General features: G+C 51.5%; 1 protein-coding gene across 1 annotated transcript in view; it reads left to right on the top strand.

The window, feature by feature from the left end:
- The first annotated feature begins 1,717 nt into the window (after nucleotides 1-1,717).
- The window catches only part of GRIK4 (glutamate ionotropic receptor kainate type subunit 4), a 308,388-nt gene continuing 288,152 nt past the window's right edge, over nucleotides 1,718-21,953 (top strand). The window contains exon 1 of the mRNA XM_029208211.1: nucleotides 1,718-1,853. Coding sequence (XP_029064044.1) covers nucleotides 1,772-1,853 — 82 coding nt within the window. The 5' untranslated portion in view covers nucleotides 1,718-1,771. The remainder of the gene's footprint in view (nucleotides 1,854-21,953) is intronic.

The raw sequence follows: 21,953 nt of genomic DNA, 5'->3' as shown, positions 1-21,953 counted from the left end.
GATTTCACAAACTGAGCACACTTTGCTCAGCACCTGGAATAAGAAACAGGATGTCATCAGCACCTCTAGAAGACCCCCTGTGTCCCCTTCTAGTCACCACCCGCCTGCAAGGGTCATCACTAGCTGGACTTCTTACAGCACACAACGGTTTTGTCTGCATTTGTACTTTTTATAGATAGAATCGTACTGTAAATACTCTTTTGTGCCTGGTTTCTTCCACTCAACATTATGTTTGTGAGATTCATCCACACAGGTGCATGGAGTTGTTGATTGTTCATTTTCATTTCCATATAAGATTCCATTGTATGAATGGACAATGTCTCTCTCCATTCTGCTGCTGGACCTCTGGCTAGGTTCCAGTTTGGGCAAACCCAAAGAGTGCTGCTGTGAATGTTCTAGTATGTCTTTGGTGAGTGTATACATGCATTTCTACTGGAAATGCCTATTGTAGAGTTGCTGGACATTAGGGTATGTGTAAAGCTCTAATAGACCAGTTTTCCACAACAGTTACGTTGACTTACATTCCCACTGACTCAGTAGAAGAGTTCCAGTTGCTCCACATCTTTGCTAACACTTGATAGTATCTTTTTTTTTTTTTTAAAGTCATTCTGGTGGGTGTATAATGATATCTCATTGCAGTTAAAAATTGCATTTTCCTGAATACCTTTCCAAGTGTGCTCCAAGAGCTTTTGATATACCGTTACCGAAGTGTCTGTTCTAGTCATTTGCCTATTTTTCTATCGGATTGTCTGTCTGGAGGTGGGGGGATGAATCACTTTAATACTAGTCTCCTAACCAAAGGTGACCTTGGTTTAGCATATTTGCATATTCACCAGCCCCTCCCTCACCCCAGTGATGGGGCAGGGCTGGTGGCCTGCAGACTCTGATCTCAGGGTGCCAGGAGGTCTCAGGGAGGGACAATACCCATGCTGCCTTGCAGGGAGGCAGCTCCTTCAAGATTCTGGCTTTGACCCCAGACTTAGGAGGGAGAGGGGCTGGTGGAGGAAGGATGGAGAGGGGTTAGTTTTCAGCAGATGTGGAAACCAGCTGATGACCTGGGATGTGCGCTTCTGCCCTCAGTATTTGCTGAGAAGTGACCTCTCCCCTCTGGGCCGGGGAGGAGCTGACATTTGTGTAGCCCCTGCTCTAGGCCAGGCCTCTCCTGTGTCCTCCTCGGCCTCAGTTCAACCCATCCAGGCACGTGTTGTTATGCCAAGTCTACCTGAGGGGAAATGGAGTTGAGTGACCGAGAAAAGCCACCCAGCTGGCAAGTGGCGGAGCTGGGCTGGAACCCATCACTTCCCCAACATCACTCCCCAGAGAGCAGGGCATGTGATGTGCCCGGGACGATGGCCTAACCTTCCCACCCACTCCTTTTCTGCTCACCCGTGGCTCCTGTTCTTAAGAGCAGATGAAAGTTTTCATCCTCAATTAGACATTTTTTAAAAAGTGGAGCCCTATGAATCATTCAACCACAGTCACACCCTCCTATCCCCTGATTTGATGGCGGTCAGGGTGGAGGATGGCTTTAGAACCTGAGGCTTCTGTGAGTCTGGGCAGAGGCAGGAAGGACAGAGGCCTAGAGCCGGCCTGGAGCTCCCCTACAGGCACAGCGATTCGTGGAGGGAGTGTTGGTCCTCTCCACAGAGGCTGTGTGGGTGGTAGCTTGGGCCCCTGGGCCAATAGGACTCTTACTCACGTGCTCCCTCGCTCTCCCGCAGAGTTATGTCATGCCCAGACCAGCAGAGGGCTCCATGAGGATTTATAGAAGATGCCCCGCGTCTGGGCGCCTTTGGTGCTGCTTCCCACGTGGCTCGTTATGGTTGCCTGCAGTCCGCACTCCCTGAGGATTGGTAAGTGCTGCCCCTACGGCACCCTGGGGGCAGCCCGGCCCTGGGTGATGCCCCTTCCACACCCCAGGTGTCCGCAGGGGACATCTGACCCTGCATTCTGCCCTCCCTGAGTTTGGCTGGGACAAGGGTGGTGGTGGTGAGGCAGCCGACAGGCTGACAGCTACAATCTGCTCAAGCTGCCCAGCTCCTCTTGTGATGAGAAAAACGATGTTGAGTGCCTTTTGCAGTCTGTGATGGACTCAGCTGGTCACAGCTGTAGGTGAAGGAGGGTGGGAATGGCCATGGGGCTTCCAAATCCAGGGGCTAGAGAGCAGAGCAGAGATCATCTCTTCTCTCCTCTGATCAATCCAAGAAGGCTTCCTGGAGGGTGTGTTCAGATGAAGTGTTCTTGGTGCCCCTGACCCAGCTGCTTGGCAGGGCCTTTGCCTTGGTGTCTGCTCGCCCTACCCTGGTTCTGGAGAGGAAGGACAGGGCACTTCAGTGGCGTGTGTCCACCAGCTCCCTCTCTTGTCATTGCTGTCATGGGGGTGCCCGTTCTGGGTGTGGGCAGGCACTGCCGCCGCTGGCCCGATCAGCGTCCCCGTGCCTGGCGGAAGACTTGGCTCTTTCCGGGGTCCAGGAGTGCCTGAGAAATCAACTGCCTCCCCTGCCCCCCAACACCTCCAAGACTGAGCAAAGCTCCTTAACTTCAGGCTGGGCCACTGCCTGCTGATCCGGGTCCTGGGGACACGGCCCCAGCTGTAGAGACAAGGAGACACAGTCCAGTCCAGCAGACACTGTGTGGTCATCCGATGGCCTGGGATAGACGTGGGGTATCAGGGATTGGGGTGTGTACATGTGTATAGGGAAGGGAGTCATTGTGGACAGGCAGGTGGGGCACAGCATTGAGAAATCCAGGCAGGTGTGTTGGTCATAAGAAGATCAGTCCAATGGCAGGAACCCTGGGCAAGGCCAGGCAACAGCCCTAGAGGGACCCAAACACCAGGCAAGTTATCCAGACGGGGGCCCACGTGAAGGCCCTCTGCCCAGACTGGGGTGGGAAGGGGGGAAAGTGGATCCTGTGAGTGAGGCAGGCTTCTAAACTTGAACCTGAAAGGGTTAGAGGATGATTTAGAATGAAGATCATGATGCAGGATCCCAAGGACTTGGCCTCAAGCTCCCGAATTCCTCTACTTGCAATTAGGACTGGTTCTAAGGTCCCAGAGATGGGCGTGATGGTGGTGTGGGTGGTCAGGAGGCCCTGGCAAGGCCAGGCATCATGGGCCAGAGGCTGAGCTGCAGGTCCCCGAGTTACTCCGTGTCCCGTCGTGGGTACGCGGGCGCGTCTCTCCGCATATACAGTGGTAACTGATTGGAATCAGAAACAGAGACCAGTGACTCAGTTCTTCCCCTCCCCCTGCCTTCGGTCACCACTCTGCATACTTGAAAAAAGGAACTAAAAACAAAATCTTCCCTCCCTCTTCCCCATTCACTTCTACTGAAACTTCAAAACCTAATTTAATTCCGCTTAGCAGCAATGTAAAACAGTTCATATCCTTAAGATGCGTAATTTATAAGATGCCTCCAGTTATTCAGCATTTGCTGTGAGGTTTTCTCCTCCTCTAAATAAGGGGCTAAAGCGGTAACCCATCAATTTCCATTTGTGGCTAATGGGAAGCGGAAAGGGATTGAGCCAGAAGTGGCAGCTCCTCGCGGCCTCGGCTCTCCTGACACTTGTTCCCCGGGAGAGAAGCGGAAAGTGGAGCTGACAGATCCCTGTCCGGCCTGCTGTGCGACAGTGGAGGGCTTCAAAGGGCCCCTCAGGCTCCCATCCCCACACTTGGAACAATGCTTGTCCAGTTCTGTCCTCTCTGCTGGCACTCGTTCTGGTTCATGCCAGGCCACGTCCATCGGATCTCCAGCCAGGGGCCCTGCTGGCTGGCAAGGTCAGACTGGGCCTAGTCTCCAGAGGCCAGGAAGCAGAGTGAAGCCAACAAAGAGAGAGGAAAGTAAAGAAAAGCCAAAACAGCAATGCCAGGGCTTGTTTTGCTGTCTCCTTGGTTATCCTGGGAGCCGGCAGCTTTACGGATGGAAAGGTGCTAATTACACGGACTCCAGAGGGGATGTGGAGTAGGGCAGAGATGGGAGGAGAAGTAGGTCAAGAAAACACAAGTAGCTGTGCTTAGCGGCAGGCAGCCTTGCACACAGATGGGCTGGACCAGCATTGATGGCGACGGGTCCCCCAAGTCCTCCAGAGGCTCGCAGGAAAGGGAGGGGCTGCTGCTCCTTCCCCCACTTCCTACGGGTCACTTCTCCCCACATTTGATTCTTCTGGGGTTCCTCCCAAACCTCCAGCCTCAGAGTAGATGGCTGTGAGAGTGAGGCTGCACGGAGGGACCGGGAATCTCGGAGATAAATTGCCCCGCCTGCTCCAACCCCCGCCCCGCTTGTCAGCTGGTGACAACGTGGATGTTTGGAAAGAGGTGGCGAGCCCACTACCCTGCCGTGGGACTGCTGGTTTTCATTCAAGTGAGGCACGGGGCGGGAGATACAGCCAAATTGTCTATTACAGTGTCCGGTGTTTGCTCAACGAATGAGGCTTTGGGAGAGGGAAAGGGATTTTATTTATGACGGCGAGGCTGCCCGCATAAATTCCCCAAACTCTCACACATATGTCAACCTGTTTCAGTCATCTGTCTTCTGAAAATGTCTTTTGATTTTGCTTCTGTCCCTCTGGGTCCTCTGAGTGATGACTGTGAGAGCCGCCAGTTAATAAATGCCCCGAGAAGACCACCCTCACCATCTCTTCAGCCCTCCATGACTTAAAGGGATCATCATCATATCTTAGAACCGTAAAGGATTCTATGGATTCCATTTTCCAACCTGCTCATTTCACAGATGAGGAGGGAGGCCCAGAGAGGGTGGTGATTTGGCCAAGGTCACACAGCAAGTAGGGGGCGGGGCTGGTGGCAGTCAGATCATCTCTTTCCAACCATTCTCCCATTCCCCTGTTCCAGCACACTTACTGGGTTGTGCTCTGAGTGTTATGGCATTTTCCCACCAGATTCTGAATTCCAAGGGAGATCGACCACGTAACACAGGTCCCGACACTTGACGTATGCAAGGATATCACACAAACTCAGTGAATGGGTGGGTGGATGAGTCCACGGCCCTTGCGAGATGTGGTTCCCCAAGAGCACGTGCAGCATCATTGTTCTAAAGTTTCTTCTGGTCTTCCCTGTGCTTCAAGAGATAGACTTATTGGAAGAAGTAGAAGAAAAAGGAGAAGGAGGAGAAAGGGAAAACGTCCATCTATCTGTCTGACTTAAAAGGGAAAAGAGGAACGGGCTGGAGATCCTGATTGGGTTCTAAGGCAAGTTTTGGCTATAATGGTAAAAACAGGGATTCAACTATTCATTTATGAATCCACTCAACAAGTATTTATTGAGTGCTGTGTGCCAACACTGAGGACACAGCGCTAAATAATAATGATCCCCCTAATAATTACCACTCTGCCAGGCACTGTGCTAGGTGTTTCACATATTTCAGGCAATCTTCACATCAGAATTAATGACCAGGTGTTATAGATGAAGAAACAGAGGCTTGGGGAGTTTAAATAACTCATCTAAGGTCACACAGAGGCTGCAATTCGAACCTGTCTCCAAAGCTTCTCTTTCTGCTTTGCTGTACTGCAGCTTTACACCCCTGGAGACATTTGGGATTATCCCATTATCACAGCAGTCACATTAAATATATTGTGTTCTATCTGGCAAAGGAATTGAAAGATGGAATCATTGTTGCTTTTATAGTCTGTTGCTCTTTTTTGATTCTTTTACTCCCAAATAATTTCCTAAGGACCCAGACAAAGTCCATCAGACAGATGAGGAGACTGAGGCCTGGGGATTTGAAAGGCTCGCTCAGGGTGGTACAGAGTCCTGCTCAGCGTGGGTGGCACTAGACATCAGCAGGTTATTGTAGCGATTGAACCTCTTTCTTGTTGAAGTTTCCCCTGTGAGGTGAAGCAGCGAGAGCTTGGATTTATTTGACACTCCGTCTTACTAGGACCCCAAGCACTTTATAACTCCCATTTTTTTACTGAGGTGGTTTCCCTCAATGAGCTCCAAGTCCTGCAGAGAGAATGTTAAACATAGAACATTCAAATGTTATGAAGATGAAGATAATAAAAGAATTGGGGGAGGCAAGGGGGAGGAATAAAAAGCACTGGTTTTCTTATCCTGTTCTGCTGTGTATTAAATATATCGGACACACCAAGATCCAAATATACCAACAGAATTCTGTGCCTTGCCGAGGACTCACTGTGGGTTTTTTTTGAGTAGTGGGCTCCCCTTCATACTGTGACCACATGACGTGATTTATGAGATCTTGAGCAGTGTGTAACTCTTGATCTCTCTGCCACACTGAGTCACCCATATAAGCAATCAGTTGCTCTTTCACATTAGTGACAAATAGATGACTTTCTCCTTCATCTGTCATCTAGAGACGGAATCCACGCACAAAGCTTTCTGGGACACAGATCCCTCCCCTGACGATCACCTTAGGAGATCTGTGTCTTTCTTATTATGTCTGTATTCCTGGGTCTAGCACAGTGCCTGGCCCATAGGGGTACTTCTTCGGAAATGTTTGCAGGATGAGCTATCTAATGGCACGTTTTGAATCTTGAATTGACCTGTCAGTTTTCAAATTTCTCTTCTCCCAGATATTGGTCAGTGCTCAAAAATGCCAACTGGTTTTATTTAACAATAAGTGTACAAAATACGTATTTGCAAGAGTAAATATTTTGTCAAAGACAGTCCATGAGGGTGTCTGCCCGCATGTGTGCTTGCACAAGGCTGTCTCTCCTCTCCTTCCTGCCCCACCCCTGCTGCCACCACATCTTCAGAGGGATGAGGGAGACTTGGCTGCCGTTAGCAAGGCATCCAGGCCAGTGTACCGTGTGGAGTCATCTGTCTTCGCCTGCTGCTTGGTCTGCTGCCAGGAGCACCACACCGGATACTTGGAAGACGTTTATCTTCTCTCAACCTTTCCAGAACCCACTTGTGAACTACAGGCTCCGGCCATAGTCTCTTCTGCTGGGAAGTGAGGGATGAATTAGGCCTAGGTGCTCCATTTCACAGATGTGAAAAACTGGGGTCCCAGTAGGCAAAGTGAGTTGGCAAAGGCCACTGTGGCAGTGCCAGGATTCCTGACTCCCAACTGCCTGGTGACATTGGTGCCACGGTTTACAGTGTATAACATGTTCTTACACACGTGTTAATTCAGTTTCCCCAACAAGCTGCAAGGTCGGTAGAAGTAAACACATCTTACGGTAGAGGAGGCTGAGCTTCACAGAGTTTGGGGCTTGCGCAAGCTCGCATGGAGGGCAGTAAGAGGATAGGACATGTCCCAGGCAGGGACAAAGGGGGCCTGGCCTATTGCGTCCAGTCAGAGGACCAGAGGACAGCTGAGGTGGCGGAGTCCTGAATAGCCTAGGCTGTTGGTAGTACATTCTTTTTTTTTTTGGCTGCGCAGCTTGTGGGATCTTAGTTCCTTGACCAGGGATCAAACCCATGTCCCCTGCAGTGGGAGCATGCAGTCCTAACCACTGGACCGCCAGGGAAGTCCCAGCAGTACATTCATTCTTTCTTTTTCTTCCTTCCTTCCTTCCTGGCTGTATTGGGTCTTCGTCGCTGCGCGTGGGCTTCCTCCAGTTGCGGCGAGCGGGGGCTACTCTTCGTCGCGGTGCGCGGGCTTCTCACTGTGGTGGCTTCTCTCTGTTGTGGAGCACGGACTCTAGGTGCGCAGGCTTCAGTGGTTGTGGCACGCGGGCTCAGTAGTTGTGGCTCACGGGCTCTAGAGCGCAGGCTCAGTAGCTGTGGCACACGGGTATAGTTGCTCCGCGGCATGTGGGATCTTCCCGGACCAGGAATCGAACCCGTGTCCCCTGCACTGGCAGGCGATTCTTAACCACTGCGCCACCAGGGAGGTTCCCCAGCAGTACATTCTTGATGGGAAAGCCACCATGGGCCAGAGTGCCGACGCCCAGGACCTCATGAAATCAGGCTGAGCTAAAGAGAACAGGCAGGTGACAGTAGGAAACATTATGTTTTCTTAAACGTATCATGGTGAGTCTGCAGGAGGAAACTGGGAAAAGTCCCAGAAGCAGGGGTATTGGAGAGAAGGGAGGTGGCTCTTGTTCCCTAGCTAAAAGCCCTAGATCATAGAGCTGATTTCCAAATAATTTTGGTACGTGGCTGCCTGTGTCCATTGGTGCTAGAATGGCCTGGTTTTCCCGGACTCTCATTCTGCCCCCTCCACACATGTGCTGACCCACAGTATCTTCCGTCCTGCTGGATGAAGCCCTGCCTAGCAGAGACACACATGATTTGAGAGAACTGGGATGGTAATATTTTGTCAGAATTTCAAAAGCCTGTCTCCAGCTCTGTGAAGTGGTTTACAAGAGGAGTGAGTCATTAGCAAGCTCTAGCTTTGGGAGGGTGGTTTGTTGTAGGGAGAGATGATAATTATGGAGGGAGATTTGGGTTTGATGTAAAAAAATGTTTACCCGACAGATGAAATGGGCTGTTCTGATACTGCGGTCCCCACAGCTGGAGGTGGCCATAGCTGGGCTGGACAGAGTTCAGCGTCAGTGGGAGGTTGGACCTGGTACCTCCAGGACCCCTTCCAAGCTGGGCTCCTGTGCTAGAATGCTTCAGCCTTTGGTCCGTTCTCACACTCTCTGGGAGGCGTCCTGTTATCCTTGTGTCCTCATTAACAGCCGTTCACGGGAGCTTAGAGCGGAGGCAGCCACCTGCCTGATTTAAGCCATCACCCCGTTCGGCCACAGTTGCTTAAGCCAGATAAGACATGAGGCCCTACTGAGTCTCCTTACTCTGCTGGTATAGGCCTGTCTGGGTGTTTCTTTTCTCCCTGCGGCCACCGCTGAGGTGTCGGAGAAGCACAGAGGCTGCCGCCTGCTCTCAGCTGAGCGCCTGAGTGTGTGTGAGCCCAAGTGGGCGGGAGACACGTGTGTGCCTCGGCGGGGCCCGCGCATCCCACCCACAGCCTCGCAGCTCAGCTGCAGGCAAGACAGCGGTCACACTTAGGTCTCATTAGTCTGGATGCGGGGGCAGATAGCTGGGCGGGGGTTGCCGATAGCTGTCGGGCTGGCCAGCAGCCCCTCTGTGTCTTGTTGGTGTGTGTTTCTTCCCGTCGAGCTGAGTTCGGAGCCGATCAGCTTGTGGGGGGTCCGCTGCCGCTTAAGCCCACACCGATGAGGGGCGTGATGCAGAGGGCGGGGCCGACTCATCCAGTCTGGGCTCAGCAGGTGCCTGGTGGGGCCATGCCGGGGCCGTGCCCAGCCCCTGACCGGGAGGTAGTGCCACCGTGCTGGACTCAGGAGGAAAACCAACGTAACTGGGGGTGGGTGACCACCTGGGACAGCCCGTGAGGGGGTCCCCCATGTGTTTCCCTCTTCCCTTAGCCCCTTCTGTCCTGACTCACCCAGTTGCCTTCTATGGCTATTCCAAGCTGATAGGAGTCTGGAGAGCAAGGGGGACACCACAGAGCCTGATGTGTTCTGGGTAGCACTGGGGTTGGCTCAGGAAGGCTCCATCATGGTGTAGAGGTGGACGCCAGAGCCTGTGCTCTAACCAGACTGCCTGGGTTTGAATCCAAGCACCACCCTTTACTAGTTATATGACCTTGAGCGAGAACTTCATTTCTTAGTACTTCAATTTTTTCCTCTGTAACATGGATGACAGTAGTTGCTACCTCATGTTTTTATGAGAATTCAATGAGTTATTACCTAGAAAGCACTTAGAGTAGTGTCAGGCGTGTAGTAAGTGCTAGGAAAGTGACACCTGTTATTGGGAATGGCACTGTTGGCATCTCTTAGCCTTCCCCTGCCTGGAGCACACTTCTCCACTCCTCCACCAAATGCTGTCTCTCCCCTTTTTCTAAATCCTGCTTTAAATTCACCTCTTTCTAAGAGCCAAGAATCCACACCTGGTTTGGAAAGCTCTTACTTCCAGAATTCTCAGAGCGCAAGAGGTACACATGCTGACTTAGTCACACACGGGTTGCACTGTCTTCATTGGTGCATACCCGCCTATTTTTGCAAACATTTAAAAAACCTTATTTGAATTTCATCCGTCCCACCAGCCTAACAGCATCCTGAGAGACTGGGCTCTATTTTCTCTACCTTTCCGGTGTCGCGGGCTTTTCACACTGAGGTAATGGTCCCCGCTACTGGCTAGTGGATCTGAATGATCTCCCATCTTAAAAACCTCCCTTAACCCCACATCCTTCTTCAGCTAACCCCCTGTTTCTCTCCTTCCCATTGCAGAGACACTCTGCAAAAGAATTCTTATGCAAAGCTATCTCCATTTCCTCTCCTCTCTTACCCAGTCGATAGGCCTCCCTCCCATCAGATTTTCAGCCCCATCCATGGCGCCCCCACGGCCTCATCCAATCACCTGTCCCCAGGCCTCATTTCACAGGCAGCATTTGGCAGAGTCTTTCTGTCGCTCTTCCTCGCAAAGCTTCTCTCTCTCGGCTTCTGGGTCGCACTCCGTCTTGGTTCTTGCCCTCCCTCATTGGGCTCTCAGTCTCCTTTGGTGATTCCTTCTCGTACGTCCGACCTCTGAATACGGATGTGCCCCAGGGTTCTGTCCTTAGACCTCTTCTCTGTCCACCCACTCCCTAGTGATCTCATTCAGTTTCATGGCTTTCGATGCGGTGACTCTCTGGTCTCATCTCCAACTCTGACTTCTCCCCATAACTCCAGACGTACACACCTACTCCTCATTCCCTTTTGGATGTCTAAGAGAAACTCAAATTTGACTTGTCCAAACTGTTGATGTGCCCCTCTAAGCCTGCTTCTCCTACCGTCTCCCCTGTTGTGCCCCTCTAAGCCTGCTTCTCCTACCGTCTCCCCTGTTGCATACATGGTCACGCCGTTCTTTCTATTTGGACTTAGGTTCCAATCCTTGAAGTCACGCTTGACCCCACCTTTCTCTGATATCCCATACCCTTCCCATCAGCAAATCCTGTTTGCTGTACCTTCCAAGTATATCCAGAACCCAACCACTTCTGGCCACCTCCGCTGTGGCTTTCCTGTTCCGAGACAATATTCTCTCTGCCTTGGATCACTGTAAAGCTTTCCTACTAGTTTCTGTGCTTCTCTTACTGTCACTTTTGTTTCTCAAATTGGCAGCAAGGATGATTCTTTTAAAATGTAAGTTGAATCATGTCAGTCCTCTGCTCAACTCTTCCAGTGCCTTCTCATCTCATCTCATCTCAAGTCAGAGGAAAAGAAAGAGTCCTTACGGGGTCCCTCCCACAGGGCCCTCCACGATCTGCCCCACTGTCCTATGACTATTTGTTCTCATCTCTTACTCCTCTGCCTCTTGTTCACTCCACACCAGCCCCTCCCCCTGGCTTCCTTGGTGTTCTCTCTGCCTAGAACAGTCTTCACCTAGATGTCTGCATGGTTCACTCTCTCACTTACTGTAGGTCATGCCCTGCTCGCCGTCTCTCTGTCTCTCTCTTCCTTGCTTTGATTTTTCTATAGCACTTGTCGCCATCTGACAGACTGGGTCCTATTCGCTTATTATCTGAGTGCTCCCATCAGGCAAAAAGCCCTTTGTTTTGTTCTCTGCTGTTTCCCCAGCATGTAAGACAGTGCTTGGTATACAGAAGGCACTCATTAAATGTCTACTGAATGAGTGAATGACGCAGACCCAAGGGAGGTCCAAAGGAGCTTCAGACTTGAAAGCTGTTGGAAGGCAGAGATGATGATGGCCTCACTCAACACAAAGGAAGTTCTAAACAAGTGTTCCTTGCCAAGGACAGTGCACTGGCCCTGCTGGCTTCCTGTCCCCAGGTTCTCTGATCCCTGCGGCAAACCCGGGGTCCACAGGCTAATCTCCATCCCATTCTGAGGAAGTCCAAGCCAGCAGGTTAATGACTCAGCATCAACATGAGTCTTGTCTGCTGGTCTTACTTTGTCCCTCAGATCCAAACGCCGAGCTGTTGATTTAGAGTCACCTCCCCCAGCTGTACGGCCATTGCAGTGCTCAAGTTTCTGTCTCGTCATCAAGTCTGAAACCTCACTTTCCTATTCCGACTGTTTCTGAGCTCCCTTGGGACTCTGATCAGGCCTTGCTTGTCTTAGTCTTTGTAGAGCTTGGGGACCTGAATCTGGACCCAGCCTCCCAGCTGGGACCCTGCCACCTGCTTCCAGCTCTTTCCTGAAGCTGCCCATGTTCACCAGGGTACCTGCTTCTTGTCTGCCACAGACTCTCCAAGTGCTTCACCTGGCCTGTCTGCTTGTACTTAGATTCACAAGATCTCGATGGTGGCAAGGATCCCCAGTATAACCCAGTCCACTTTTTTTTTTTTTTTTTTTTCAGTACGCGGGCCTCTCACTGCTGTGGCCTCTCCCGTTGCGGAGCACAGGCTCTGGACGTGCAGGCTCAGCGGCCATGGCTCACGGGCCCAGCTGCCCCGCGGCATGTGGGGTCTTCCCGGACCAGGGCACGAACCCGTGTCCCATGCATCGGCAGGCAGACTCCCAACCACTGCACCACCAGGGAAGCCCAACGCAGTCCACTTTTGAATAGCTCCGACCATCGGTTTTCCTCTCTGTTGAGCCAAATCTGTCTCTCTGTGCCTTCCACCTACTGTCCTAGCTCCTCCTGTCCCTCGGGAGCCTACAGAACAGGCCTTGCGCTCTTCCCTCGGACGGCATGTCCGAGGTCCGAAGCGCTGTCATTTCACAGCCCCCAGCATCTTCTTTGTTTCACAGATTCATCTGACTGTTCCTTCCTTCTCAGCATTTGGATTCCACTTGTCATCCTGGTCACCCTCCTCTGAATGGGTTTTCTCTTTTCTCCTTCCCAGGTAGGATGTGTCCCCAAATCAGAGGTAGGCACTCCCCTCATCTGCTTCCAGTCCAGCGCAGGCACCTGCTCCGGCCTGATGGGATCTGGCCTCCAGGTTCAGAACCCCCGGTCGGACCCATGCCCGCCAAGCCCCGGCTGACCCGTCTTTTGGCTAAAGAAAGCCCATCTAGGTCTCCATCTACATCCTGTGAGATGCGCCCTCACACCTCCAGCTCCGGCTCTTCTCAGGCTGACTTTGCTCTCAACCCCAGACCTGATGCCACTCTTTGAAAGCAGGCAGCAGGTTGCCCCCATGTCTGAAGGTACCTGTGTTAAGGAGTCGGGTGCTGGGAGGTTCCCTAGGTTGTGTCACCCCTGTGGCTTCTTCCGAGATGTGCTTTCCCACCCTTTATAGTACATGGTCTTTCAAGCCGGGAGTGACACTGGCAGGGGAGGGAATGCCACTTTGCTGGCAACACTCATAAATTTCCCCCAGTGGCAGGGATCTAACCACGTGAGACTGAGCTTTCAGCTCACAGATGAAAGAAGAGGGTTTTTCTCTGAGATGACAGAAAAGGGAAGTGGATAGGCCTGGGGGCCTCAGCAGGAAGCTCTGCTAAGGACTCGTTCCAAAGAGGCCTGGGTGGGAACAGAGTGGCAGTAGCTGGCCTCACACCTCTGGGCAGCCACCGGGCAGCCTCAGGCCAGCGGACAGGGAAGGGGAGCGCTTTCCGATGGCCATCTGTAGGGAATTTTCCCTACTCTCCCCAGAGCCCTTGGAGTTCCTGAACCTAAAGGGATCTTTACCTCTAATCATGGTTGAATGCCAATTTCCCCTTTAGAGCCAGTTGGGAAAACCTTGAGAGCTAAAGGAATTTAGTTGTGAAGTGCAAATGAGCGGACTCGGTGGAGATGAAATAGCGTGTGAGTATCTACGGATCGCCCCCATTGGAGCTCTCCCTTTATTTAATTAACCTCTTCCTCATCTGCCCAGGAATGATCTCGCAGAGAGCAGTACTGGCCGCTGGACAGGGCCACCCTCTTGCGGGATGGGCGGGACCTGTTGCCTTTGGCTTGTGGTTACAGCCTGGGCGGGGCTCCCTTTTGGGTCTCGATCCAGTGCCTATCTTACCATGAAGCCATGAGGATGGCCACCTGGGGGAGCTTGGACTTCACATTCAAGTCTTCATATCCTAGGCATTATGGACAAGGCAGCCTCGGATTCAAAATCCACGGGTATGACTCCCTTCTTAGCCACGTTCCTTCAGGCAAATTATTCAACCTTTCTCATGCTCAGTTTCCCATCTGTAAGCTGGAGATAACACTTTAGCATGCAGGAGTTTATCGTGTTAATTGAAAGGAGATATGTAAAGTACCATACATGGTGTGTAGCATCTAGTAATATTTAATAAAAATCAGTTCCCTTTCTTTTGTTTCTTGCAAAAATAGTAGAGTTTGCCCAACATTATGGCAAAGCATAATTCTGGGTGGCACCATAGGGTAGTAGGGTGGGATTGGACTTTATTGACACACAGACTTGGAAATGAAGTATAGTTTCAGCATGTGACCTTGGGCAAATTATTTGGCCTCTGTTTGCTACTATAAAATGGGGGTAATAATACTCACCCTGTCTGTTGAGGTTTAGGTACGATAATGTATGCAAAACAGCTAGCACAGGGCCTGATAATTAGTAGGAGGCCAATAAGTAATAGTTATTATCAGTAGTTCTATTATAATTACTATTACTACAATTTTCTACTGCTGCCATAACAAATTACCACAGACTTCGTGTTTTAATCCAGATAAATTTATTAATTTACGGTCAGAAGTCCAGCATGGGTCTTGATGGGCTAAAACTAAGATGTCAGCAGGGCTGTGATCCTTTCTGGAGGCTCTAGGGGAGAATCCATTTCCTGCTCATTTTGGTTGCTGGCAGGATTCAATTCCTTGCAGTTATAAAATCGAGGTTCTTACTTTATTACTGGCTGTCAGCTGAGGCTGTTCCCAGCTTCTAGAGTCTGCAGCATCCCTTTGCTCACGGCCCCCTTCTTCCATCCTCAAAGCTCAGGATCATGTCATACTCAGATCACAGCTCCCTGACCTCAGCCACAAAAGGTTCTCTGATTTTGAGAACTCATGAGATTGTATTGAGCCTGCTGGGATAATCCAGGATAATCCCCCCATCTCAAGGTCTGTAACCTTAATGACCTCTGCAAAGTCCGTTTTGCCATGGAAGCATCACGGCAGATTCCGGGGATTAAGATGTGGACATCTTTGGGGACCGTTATTCTGTTCCTCTGTTTGGATGGCTCCCAAGATAGGAGCCTGAGCCTCTTGAAATCATTCTCTGGAGCAGTGCTGTGTGCAGGGGACTGTGCGTGCACTTGGAAACTGGCCCCAGCCCAACCCTTGATCTGATTGCCTGACTCCTGTTAAGGTCAATCTTTTGCATGAGAAGCAGACAAGCCCAGAGCCCTGAAGCCAATGCGTTCCCTCGATGGGTAGAGGGACCCCGACAGGACGGCCACATGACTGTGACTGAGACTGTGCCACAGGAGAGAGAGAGCTGGGAAGGGACTGTGTAACGGGAAGCACTTCATCACGTTGATTTAACATGTCAGGCCTCTAAAGGAGTAACCTACAAGCAGAATGTTATCTGAAGCCATGTCACGTGGGCTCTGCTGGGCTTGGCTTGGAGTGATGTGTTTATTTCCTGCCGTGGCGCCTAGAAAGAATAACGTCCCCCCAGAGTCGCAGCAAACTGTCTGTTACTCTGCTTGTCATCCTTCCAGAAAGGAACAGATCCTCTTGTGTTTGATATAGGAAGGTATTGCTGTGAGTAAGGAATTAGGAGACCTGGGCTTTAGGGCTGGTCCAACTTTGTTCCTCTGTCCATTGGTCCTTATTTAACGCTGACAGCGCCCTGCAGCGGGCTGGGGTCTGTGGGAAATACTGGAAACAGGATATTTTGTTGTTAATGTTCTAATGCGAAAAGGCAAAACTCAGACATGAAGGAGCTCCAGGAGAGCACAAAGCAGGGAAGCATTGAATGCCAACCGGCCAGCTCCAGAGTTAAGCAATGATGACTATGGTCCGGGCACCATGGGCACGTTGGCACTTTGGGCTTCTTTTACCTTCTTGATATGTTGCCTGTTTCCATCTAATGAGAGGGTGTGGGACCATCACTTTCAAGGACCATATCACAGGGGATGGAATGGCATTCATGTGTACTGAGCACCTAATATGTGCCCATCACTGTCTATAAATTACATCATTTAATTTTTACAACGATCTTCAGAGGTAGGTTTGATAACGTCTGGTCTGTAGGTACAGAAACCGAGGCCTGGAGAGACTGAGGTCACCCATGCAGAACATGGAAGACCCTGGATTTTTTTTTTTAATAAATTTATTTTATTTACTTATTTTTGGCTGCATTGGGTCTTTGTTGCAGTGTGCAGGCTTCTCATTGTGGTGGCTTCTCTTGTTGTGGAGCACAGGCTCTAGGCGTGCGGGCTTCGGTAGTTGTGGCATGTGGGCTCAGTTGTTGTGGCTCATGGCTCTAGAGCGCAGTCTCAGTAGTCGTGGAGCGTGGCCTTAGTTGCTTCGTGGCATGTGGGATCTTCCCGGACCAGGGCTCGAACCCATGTCCCCTGCGTTGGCAGGCGGATTCTTAACGACTGCACCACCAGGGAAGCCCCAAGACCCTGGATTTGAACCCAGATTTCTTTGGCCCCAAGCCCGTGCTCTGTCCGCCACACTAGGCACTTCCCATCCTTAACCCCTACTGTGCTCCCCTCCGCGGAGCCCCTGGGAGGAGTGGGGAGAAGGTGGGTATGAACGAGTTCTACCCAAGACCCCTGGGACGCCTTGATTTCTTTAGAGAGCAGAAGGCAGACGCCGCACCTGAGCCCCGCTCATTGCCCCCTGCCCTTGCCGGTTTCCTTTGCAGACATTTGACAGAGAAATTAACTTAAAATTGAACCACAAGAGTAGCGCTGAAGGCACCTTTAGGCTAAAAATAAGAGCAGAGGCTGCGCCGCTCGGGGGGACGAATCTGCTCGCTGCCTGTATTTACAGCCACTTGTTTATTAGGTTCCAAATGGTGTTTAACCAGGAATCATATGGCGGTGATCTTTGATTACTTATGTGGCTAATGCCTCAACATATATTATTATTGCTATTTATTCTGCCCTGTTAAACGTACTGGGTGCTTCTCTCCCAGGAAGGTGCCAAGGAGAGGGACCCGGAGAGTCCCTGCATTGTAAGATCAGCACAAAGCCCCAGGGGACTGAGAGAGAAGGGGGCTTGGCAGGTGGTCCTAAAGACCAGGTGACAGGCTCTGCTGGGAGTATTTTTAATTTTTATTATTATTATTTTTTGGCCGTGCCCCGCAGCATGCGGGATCTTAGTTCCCCAACCAGGGATCAAACCCACACCCCATGCAGTGGAAGCGCGGAGTGTTAACCACTGGACCACCAGGGAAGCCCCAGGAGTATTTTTTTTTAAAAAAGGAGCAGTCCTTTGGTATAGAGGGAGTGGGGATGGGAGTTGGAGAGAACACCCTAAAAAAAAGGGAAAGAAGAGTATAAAGTAAGAGTTGGGGCTTTGGGTGTCAGAAATATCTAGGCTTATAATAATAGCAACATTTATTAAGTAATATTTGTTATGTGCCAGGGACCACGCTGTTCAAAGTCGTTGAATGCTGCCATCGTGTCTGTTTTACAGATGAGAAAGCTGAGGCTCAGAGAGTTAAATAAGTTACCCAGGGTCACACAGCTGGTGTGAGTCCGGAGCTGGCATCAAAACCTCTGGCAGCTATATGCCCATGATACTGTCCTGCCTACTTCAAAACCAGTATCCTCTCCTCTTGCATAAGCTTAACTTTTTGAGTAAAGAGCCCAGGAAAAGAATGGAAAACTTGTTCCTGAGGCCTGAAAAGCATGTAGAGACTGGAGTTCTTGGCTTCCTTTGTGCTTTCTGAGTGCTTTACAACCTGCTCGGGATGAGCTGCCAGCAGTCCCCAGGGCATGCTCCACCCAGAGCCACCTGGGACACACCTGGAGCAGGCCACTGGGTGGGGCGGGGAATGAGGGTTTCAGGATGTTGAGTAAAGGTTTCTCGGACGATGGGACCTCCCTGCCCAAGCCCCAGAGTGGGGCAGCCAGGGCGTCTGAAGGTGGAGGCGGTAGAGGCCTGGGCACTTCTGGGCCCTGGTGCCCAAGGATGGGAAGCCGTATCCCACCACAGGAGAACCTGTCCCACCACAGCCCCTCGGAGCCCCTGGGTGCTCTCCCTTTCACCTCTCACTTCCTCCCTCTTGCCCAGCTCGTCTTTCTAGAAGGAACCTCAAGCTCCTTTCCAGGGCATCTGAAGCCTTTGCAGGCAGGCTGCAGACCATCTAGACAGCCCCATCATCATCACGTCCCCATTCCCATCCCTGCCCTGTAAACACTCACCAGTGGGCATCCTGCCCTCCAGACACACTGGAGTCCCCGGAACGCCCCTGCCTCTCCAATCTCTGCACCTTTGCTCCATCCGCCTGGAATACTGCTCACCTTGCCTGCCCTGCAGAATTTTCTTCATCATTCAAGGCCTCGCAGTTCCTCTAAGAAAACTTCCCTGACTGTCCCTTCCTTCCCCACTCACAGGGCTCTCTGCCCTTTCCCGCTCCCACAGCACGGTGTGGGCAGCCGGCTCCACCTCAGCCCTCAGCCCACGTGACATAGTGACGAGTGTTTGTTCAGGCGCTGGTTTCTCTGGGGGCCAAGACCACATCTTACTATCTGTCACTCCCCCAGCCTTGCTCATAGCAGGTTTTCAGTAAACATTGGTGGGATGAATGAATGAATGAATGAATGAATGACTCAGTTCTTACCTTGGGCTACCATGGAGAAGGTGTTTGTTCCCCTCAGGACTATATACCCAATGGCTTTGAAAATGGGGCCCCTGGGGCAGGAAACAGGGACTACAGGAGCTAGGTTACACATACTGAAATAGAACGGCAAGGGGCCTGGAACATTCTGGCGGGGGAAGGAGGGAAGATGTTAGCTGGCTGTGTGTCTCAGAGTTTAGAAAGGAGGAGAAAGAGACGCAGGCCGGGTGCAAAAAGTAAACTTCCAGAACGTCCTCCCAGCGCCCCTCTCCTCCCTGTAACATGACGTACAGCCTCTGGCCTTTTCAGTTCTAGCAGACACACTGTTGGAGCATCTTACCTTTAGAAGGAGGATTGCGTGCTCGGGCCAGCATCACAGGGACCCCCTGCCCGAAGTGGATCTGATGCCCGACTCCCACCCGGGGAGGCACTGCCCCACGCTGGGGTGGGCCGGCCTCGCACCCTTTCACCCCCATCCCTCCGTGCCCTTCCCTTCATCTCTGCAGACGCAACCAGCAGCCGCCTGGGGTTTGGCCACATGCCAGGGTGTCTGAGGAGAGGTTCCTCAGACAGCCGCAAGAAGGGACGCGGTTAGGTGGTGGAAGATAGGGAGGGACTGGGGGCAGAAGCGGGCGCGGGCAGGAACCGGGACCGGAGAAGCTCAGGGCTCGGGAGGGAAGCCCAGGAGGAGAATGAGCCCCAGGCTGCGCGAGCTGTTGAATGTTAAGGGGTCACGTCACCCCTCTGGGCCCCCGTTTCTCCAGCTGTGGTCCTCTGGACCCTGTCTAGCCCGGGATTCTGTGTTGCCCGGCAGTTCCTCTCTCTGGAGGCTGCAACAGATGCATTTGCGCATCCTCCTGTCCTTCTCCTCCATTGTTTTCTCTTCCCTCGCTCTCTTCCCTCTGCCCCCCTAAGTATTTACTGTCCACCTGGGTTTAGATTATACCCTGATTAAGTGCCATTTAGCTGTTGGCTGCCTGTTCACTCAGTTTTATAGACACATTCGGAGAGGCACAGGGGCCAAGGCCTGATTTTGCAGAGGGAGGGTAATGAGAACAGGGCAGCGGCGGCCCACTTAGGTTGGATTTGAATAAAGTTTCCAGCTAACCTAAATCACCTGCATCACAGGTGTCCCAGCGACTGCTGAGTGGAAAGGGTCGGCCCCCCGCTGCCTGCCCAGGCTGGGGCGGGCCAGAAAGCGCAGAATTGGGGCCAGGGGCTGTGGAGGTGGCAGGCTGCTGGAGAGGAAGTGCCCTTCTCCAGCAGAGGACCCTCCCGACAGCAAGAGTAGAGGGCGGCTGGGAAGCGTGCTCAAGGTGGCGGCTGTCCGAGGGGAGACAGGATGCTGCTCTTTCTGCAGCTGTTAACTGCTTGCGGGTGATGAGATAATTCATAAAAACGAACAGTGATTTCCTTCATTGTGTTAATAGGACCCGGCAGTAACACCGCTGTTAAGGGTGACTTTTCTCAGCATCCAGGAGCAGGATGTCAAGGAAAAAGGAGCCCTCCGTGGGGTGGAGGGAGGAAAAAAAGGAAAACAGAACTGGTGAGAGAATGACAAGGGGAGTGATTTCCAAGCTTTGGCTGGAATCGTCTGAATAAAGTCAAATTGAAATGCAAATCCTGTGTCTCTCAGCGCCCTGGCTGGGAAGAAATGCATTTGGTGGTGTCACCTTGGCGGCTGATGGGCAGCCGGACGGGCAAGCGGGGAGAGCCTCCCCAGCTGCTCAGTGGAAGGGAAGTGGCCTCAGCTTCTGCCCCCATCGGGGAGTTGGCCTGGGCCCAGAGGGGAATTCTCCAGAGAAGGGACACACTTGCTTATGAGGCCTTTGAAGCCCAGCATGATCTGGCCTTGACCCCTCCGTCTGCATCTCCTAGAGCTCGTCTCTCTCGCCCAGCTCTGCCCACACTGGCCTAATGTCAGTTTCCTGAATGTGCCCAGAGCCTTCCTGTCTTAGGGCCTCACACATACTTTGTCTAGACCATAATTTGACATCCCCGCTCCCTTTTTTTCATCCCGGGCTAAAGTATCATTTCTGCAGATAGGGCTTCTTTGACCTGTACTTCTAGTGCCTGACGCAGCTTCCACATTGCATATGTGGAGTGAGGGATGGATGGATAAAGAGTCTTTTCCCTGCTTAAACCCTTCCCCAGTCACCTGTAACCTCCAGGTTCAAACTCAGTTGCATATAGCGCCTGTATTCATTTGCTAGGGCTTCCATGCCAACATACCGTGTGGCTTAAACAACAGAACTTAATTTTCTCACAGTTCTGGAGGCTGGAAGTCCAACATCAAGCTGCTGGTGGGTTTGGTTTCTCCTGAGCCCTCTCTCCTTGGCTTGCAGATGGCTGCCTTCTCACCATTTCCTCATGTGGTCTTTTCTCTGTGCACATGCCCTTCTGGTGTTCTCTCTGTGTGTCCACATTTCCTTTTCTTGTAAGGACACTGGTCAGATTGGATTAAGACCCGCCCTAATGACTTCATTGTAACTCAGTCACCTCTTTAAAGGATATTATCTCCAAATATAGTCACAATCTGAGGTACAGGGGGCTTAGGTTTCAACATATGAATTTTAGGGAAACCTAGTTCGGTCCATAACAGCACCCCATGTGATCTAGCCCCTGCCCGTCTCACCAGTCACATCTCCACCTACCCTCCCGACTCTGCTCTGCTGGATTCCCTGAACATGTCATACTTTACCTGTCACCATACCCAGAAGGACTTTGTCCATGCAACTGCCTGATGAATCCCTACTCATTCTCTAAAACCCAGTTTAAATGTCCTGTTCCCCATGAAGTGTTGCCGGGCACTGTTTTCCCCTCCCTCTTGCTGTTCACACTCTCTTGGGTCATTATGTCTTAGGAACACCTTTATCATAGCATGTTCGCTTGTGGGTCTTTCCTGAACTTGCTGTGCTCTTCTGAGAGCTTTGATCACTATAGAGTGGGCACTCTAAATTGTTGAGGGTACAAATGAATGCTCAAAAAATTTTTTGAAAACTCAAAAAATGGGATGGTGAGAAGTAAACAGAGCTTTTTGAAGTTGAATTGATCAGTCTTGGTAGTAAATTGGATGTGGAGGATGAAAGAAGGTTAGAATGACCAGGTTTCTGGCTTGACCAGCTAGGTAGCCAGAGGTGTCATTTATTTTATTTTATTATTATTATTATTATTTTGCGGTACGTGGGCCTCTCACTGTTGTGGCCTCTCCTGTTATGGAGCACAGGCTCCGGACGCGCAGGCTCAGCGGCCATGGCTCACGGGCCCAGCTGCTCTGCGGCATGTGGGATCTTCCCGGACCGGGGCATGAACCCGTGTCCCCTGCATCGGCAGGCGGACTCTCAACCACTGCACCACCAGGGAAGC

Source organism: Monodon monoceros, unplaced genomic scaffold (genome assembly GCF_005190385.1).
Source record: "Monodon monoceros isolate NGI ecotype Baffin Bay Population unplaced genomic scaffold, NGI_Narwhal_1 Super_Scaffold_7, whole genome shotgun sequence".
Classification (NCBI taxonomy): Eukaryota; Metazoa; Chordata; class Mammalia; order Artiodactyla; family Monodontidae; genus Monodon; species Monodon monoceros.
This window is presented reverse-complemented; position numbering and strand designations above follow the sequence as displayed.